The following is a 6,000-nucleotide window of genomic DNA, read 5'->3' as shown; positions in this document are numbered from 1 at the left end:
CTCTGAAATACGGTGATTCATTTCCTGTTGTTTTCAGTCGGCCCTTCAGAGTCACTGAAAGGTACTTTATGGAGGCCAAGAACTATAGCAGATACAATATCAACCACTGTGGGACTTTCGTTACTCCATTCTGAGTTCGTCTCCGCAGTTAAGTCAACATACACTGAGGTGACAAAAGTGAATGGGGTAGGATATGCACACATACAGATGGCGATAGTACACGAGGTATAAAAGGGCAGTGCTTTGACGGAGCCGTCATTTGCACTCAGGTGATTTGTGTGAAAAGGTTTCCGGCTGTATTATGGACGCTCGACAGGAACTAACAGACTTTGAACGCAGAATAGTAATTGGAGATAGACACATGGGACATTCTGTTTCGGAAATAATTAGGGAATTCGATATTCCGAGAACCACAGTGTCAAGAGCGCGCCAAGTGTACCAAATTTCAGGCGTTATTTCGCCGGCCGCTGTGGCAGAGCGGTTCTAGGCGCTTTAGCCCGGAACCGTGCTTCTGCCACAGTCGCAAGTTCGAATCCTACCTCGAGCATGGATGTGTGCGATGTCCTTAGGTTAGTTAGGTTAAAGTAGTTCTAAGTGTAGGGGACTGTTGACCTCAGATGTTAAGTCCCACAGTGCTTAGAGCCATTAGAACCATTCAGGCGTTACTTCTCACCACGAACAATGCAGTAGCTGATGGCCTTCACTTAACGACCGAGAGTAACGGGCGTTTGCGTAGAGTTGTCAGTGCCAACAGACAAGACTGCTTGAAATAACCACAGAAATCAATATGGGACGTCCGCAGAACGTATCCGTTAGAACAGCGCGGCGAAATTTTGCCTGCAACGCCTCTCCTGGGTTCGTGACCACATCAGTTGGGCCCTAAGTGGCTGCAAACTCTCCGCCTCGTCAGATTAGTCCGATTTCAGTTGGTAAGAGCTGATGGTAGGGTTCGAGTGTGGCGCAACCCCACGAAGCCATGGATCCAAGATCTCAACAAGGCAATGTGCGAGCTGGTGGTGGCTCCATAATAGTGTGGGCTGTGTTTACATGGAACGGACTGGTTCCTCTGATCCAACTGGACCGACCTCTGAATGGAAATGGTTATGTTCTGCTACTTGGAGCCGATTTGCAGCCATTCATAGATTTCACGGTTCCAAACAAGATGGAATTTTTATGGATGACAAGGCGCTGTGCCACCAGACCACAGTTGTTCGCGATTCGTTTGAAGAAAATTGTGAAAAATTCGAGAGAATGTTTAGGCCGCCCAGATGACCCGACATGAATCTCGTCGAACATTCATAGGATGGAGAGGTCAGTTCGTGCACAAAATCCTGCACCAGAAACACTTTCGCAATTACGTACAGCTATAGGGGCAGCATGGCTCAATATTTCTGCATGGGACTTCCAAAGACTTGTTAGGTCCATAGCACGTCGAGTTGTTGCACTACGCCGGCAAAAGGAGGTCCGGCACGGTATTAGGAAGTGTCCCATGACTTTTGTCACCTCAGCGAACAGAAAATGTGTGGGGCTGAGAGAAAAGTTGACGCGGCTGCTGAGGTTTTTACCGAAGTTTGGGCGCGAACATCAGCAGGAACTCGAGCCAGAGGAGCGCGGACGGCTGCTGAGGACGGGGCCACACTTGTTGAACGCCAGGCGGGCGCTCGCGCTGTCCGATCTGTATCGGCGGCAGCTGCTGTGCGACGCCGTCGTCCGACTCGCTGACGGCGGATTCTTCTTGGTGCATCGCGTCGTCCTCTCTACCTGCAGCATGTACTTCAGGTGCGTACCTACAACAGTGCAGCGACAGAGCTCACTTTAAGAAACAGGCGGTGAATATACGTACCTTGTAATGAAATGGAGCAAATAACTAACAAGGGAACTTCCCCATCGCATCCCCCTCAGATTTAGTTATAAGTTGGCACAGTGGATAGGCCTTGAAAAACTGAACACAGGTCAATCGAGAAAACAGGAAGAAGTTGTGTGGAACTATGAAAAAAATAAGCAAAATATACAAATTGAGTAGTCCATGTGCAAGATATGCCACATCAAGAATAGTGCGAGCTCAGGAGCGCCGTGGTCCCGTGGTTAGCGTGAGCAACTGCAGAACGGGGAGGTCCTTGGCTCAAGTCTTCCCTCGAGTGAAAAGTTTAATTTTTTATTTTCAGACAATTATTATCTGTCCGTCCGTCCATCCGATACGAGGTAAAAAGATATGTTTTGACAGAGCACAAGGAAAACTGTTAGACTGTGAAACTGTTGCATTCATTTGTTGCAGTTTATGTGACAAATTCTTAAGTTTTCACAAACTCTTAAGTTTTCATCACTTTTTTGGGAGTGATTATCACATCCACAAGAAAACCTAAATCGGGCAAGGTAGAAGAATCTTTTTGCCCATTCACCAAGTGTACAAGTTAGGTGAGTCGACAACATATTCCTGTCATGTAACGCAAATGCCGTCACCAGTGTCGTATAGAATACATCAGACGTGTTTTCCTGTGGAGGAATCGGTTGATCTATGACCTTGCGATCAAATGTTTTCGGTTCCCATTGGAGTGGCACGTCCTTTCGTCTACTAATCGCACGGTTTTGCGGTGCGGTCGCAAAACACAGACACTAAACTTATTACAGTGAACAGAGACGTCAATGAACGAACGGACAGATCATAACTTCGCGAAAATAAAGAAAGTAAAATTTTCAGTTGAGGGAAGACTTGAACCAAGGACCTCTCCTGCCGCAGCTGCTCACGCTAACCACGGGACCACGGCGCTCCTGAGCTCACATTATCCTTAATGTTGCATATCTTTCGCATGGACTACTCAATTTGTATATTTTGCTTATTTTTTTCATAGTTCCACACAACTTCTTCCTGTTTTCTCGATTGGTCTGTGTTCAGTTTTTCAAGGCCTATCCACTGTGCCAACTTATAACTAAATCTGAGGGGGGTGCGATGGGGAGGTTCCCTTGTAAGAAGTCAACCAGTTTGGTGCCAGATGTTTCGGTTGCGATGAAAATTGGCGTGAGGGGTGGATGCCAGAGAGCAAAGCAGCCGGCCTGGCTTGGCGTAATTTGGAGAAAAATAATAGATCTTTGGATGTGTCGGAATGTGACTCGGCGGGTTTTGACGACAGGCTGGCACCAGGCTAAAAACTTGGTCACCTGCAGTGCATGAGGCAGTGGTCGACCCAACCATGCACGTCTAAAAAATACTGGAAACCATCGAAAAACGCTGCAGTGAATCACAACGCTGCATTTAAATTTTATATATCCTGTTTCCTGTTTCGAGACATATCAGCAAAGAGGGTCAGTCTCCTACCATCTCATCTTGGAAGATTAAGTACTTTTTCCGAGCAACAGATACTATAAAAAGATACTAAAAGCTAAACTACTGTGGTGGGAGGGACTGTCATCTGACTAGATTGTACAAACACTCGTTGAGTGAACCAGTCTGGGTCCTAGTTAGCGATCGATGCACAAGACTTCTTCAGAAACATACTTGACGTATACACTGTACAATCACCCATTACAGTAAATTTAGCAATATTTCCACTTCCTTTAACTTATATCCATAACATATTGATAGGACATAGTTTACACGCGCATCTTGAATGAATACACAGTGGCTTATCGACAGCAACAGATGGACTAGAGGAGACAGAATACGACCACAAGGCGTTTACTTTAAAACCTCGTAGTTTATTCCTATGACATTTCTGTTTGTCGAGAGCACTTTTGCTCAGACGTTTTAAACTATGGTGTGATTACATGTATTCTATGTAACTTCTTATTTTGATGAAGATTGCCCTAGTGCAGTCGAAACCGTGGTCAATTGACAGAAGTTTGTGCAACCGAAGTGGCTGTAAATACGTTTCTGTAATTAAAGACACACCTTTTTTTGCTTCGTGACCGGTTCACGATATCGAAACGAGGTTTTCGGTGAGGGATAGTGGACAGACACGCACTTAATTTTATTCTATGGGTAGTAATCTTAACTCTCGTACGAGTTACTGAAAACAATATTTTCTCTTAATGGAACAATGTACTTTTTTTTACGGCATTCTAAAGTTTTTGAAAACATGAATGCAATGACATAACGCTTGTTAGTGCTGGCGTTGAAACTGTTCATAAAAATATCTGAGAAATGAGCCACAATTGAAAGGCAAGGCAGGCGGAATTGCCTATTGCGGTGTAAACGCCGGCGAGTGAGGTGCTCATGCCAGACTCCGCCGTTGTATCGAGTCTTACTACTCTTCACTTCTTTCCGTGTCAGCTGTTTGTTCAGTTGAACACGCGTTTTGTGACACCCCGTTTCATTTTTGATTATTAAAGTTCGGAATAATCTAACAGCCTAACCTTTGACCTATGTGAGCGTGGCCTATTGGTTAAGGGGCATCGGGTTTGGCAGTTAATTTTGGCTGCTTAACAAGTTATACTCAGGAAGTATGGGTTCTACTACAATGAAGATCATTTTAAGTTTGCACTATGTAAAGTAAGATGCTATCCTTAAACACAATGTGAGTTCGTCACTACCTTTGTCTTACACATTTACTAACGTGTAGTCTCAACACAGGTGCAGTATATCGAAGTATCGCCACATGTTACAGCAATGTTCACACGTGGTCCACACTGCAATCCATTATCCAGCGCGAACACGTATAGTCGGCATTACGTAATTTTATATTCACATTTTGGTAGAAACGAGTGTTTATCGCGACAAATGATGATGATCCCTGAGTAAAACCCCGAAAAAGATGTCGGGCAGGAATAAATCAGGGGCAACAAACACACTTATAAAATAAGTAACACTAGAGAATGAAAATACTGTCTCCCATGGAAAACCAACAAACAATTGGAATGTAAGTGTCATTTGCAGACACACCGCTCATTTTTTGGGATTTTACCTTGTTCGTTGTTGTAGGCATTTCGAATACATCTAATTTTTAAATGATGTCATCTTGCTTTCAGCTGTTAGAATTGTATTTTACGACTGCAATTTAGGCATTAAGCCATTTTGAAGCGTACGATTTTGACATATAGGTTTATGTTAAGTTAGGAAATGACTTAATGCTGAAATTAAAATCACAAAATGAAAATCTAACAGCTGAAGGCAAGACAATGTCGTTCAAAAGTTTTACAGAAGCTGTGGACCCGTTTCTAATTTTTAGTCTCATAGCAACAACATCGCACAGGTAGGGGGGGGGGGGGAGGAGGGAGAGGGATGGTGCGGGGCGTGTGGAGGTTTCTCCCGACCACAGTCCACGATTTATACAGTGCTTGGACCTTCAAGCCACGAGGTTTAAATGACTGCCTTTTTTGGTTAGATATTAAGTTTATTTATTTATTCAAATAATAATCTTTCAAAGTTTTGGGATTCATCATTCGTTTGCGCGTGCACACACACACACACACACACACACACACACACACACACACATACACACATACTCGTATTGGCGCAGAAAATTCAGTAGTATTACCAGGCTGTTATTCTTACAGTTCCAGAAGTGCTAAGGTGCACCTGCCAACCACTGTTTCGATATTTTTTAAGTAAGAAAATGGAAACACAGAGTAATCGAACGGAATATAGCACCAATTATTCGACGATGACTATTACAGAATGCTAGTATTTCTTAATACAATCACCAGGGAGCAGCCGAATGAGGCTAGTCCGTGGTGGAGGAAGACTAGTGGCGTCACAAAGTACAATCAAGTTCAACTTGTTTAAGTCATCAAAATGTCTTGTTTTAAACAGTCATCTTATTATCTTTACACTTTCACTTAAGGCTGAAGGACCTGTTATGGGAAAAAATATTTACGGGGGGGGGGGGGGGGGAACTCTGGGTTTTCTGTTGGCTTTTAGGGCACGATATAAGCAAAAGGCCTGCCCCTGGTTGTAATTGTAGAGATGAGGGAAGATGTGTGGGGGTGGGAGGGGGACGCAGAGGAGTACTTGAGAGAGACAAAATTCTCAGTGTACTGTTCCCACATTGGACATGTCTTTTA

General features: G+C 44.0%; 1 protein-coding gene across 1 annotated transcript in view; it reads left to right on the top strand.

Annotated features, from left to right (window-relative positions):
* Positions 1 to 1,489: 1,489 nt before the first annotated feature.
* LOC126154050 (kelch-like protein 10) overlaps positions 1,490 to 6,000 on the top strand; it is a 199,706-nt gene continuing 195,195 nt past the window's right edge. Inside the window, exon 1 of the mRNA XM_049916111.1 lies at positions 1,490 to 1,779. Coding sequence (XP_049772068.1) covers positions 1,490 to 1,779 — 290 coding nt within the window. The remainder of the gene's footprint in view (positions 1,780 to 6,000) is intronic.

This window comes from Schistocerca cancellata, chromosome 2, assembly GCF_023864275.1.
Source record: "Schistocerca cancellata isolate TAMUIC-IGC-003103 chromosome 2, iqSchCanc2.1, whole genome shotgun sequence".
In the NCBI taxonomy this organism is placed as follows: Eukaryota; Metazoa; Arthropoda; class Insecta; order Orthoptera; family Acrididae; genus Schistocerca; species Schistocerca cancellata.
The sequence above is the reverse complement of the archived record's forward strand: the minus strand, read 5'-3'. Positions and strand labels throughout refer to the sequence as shown.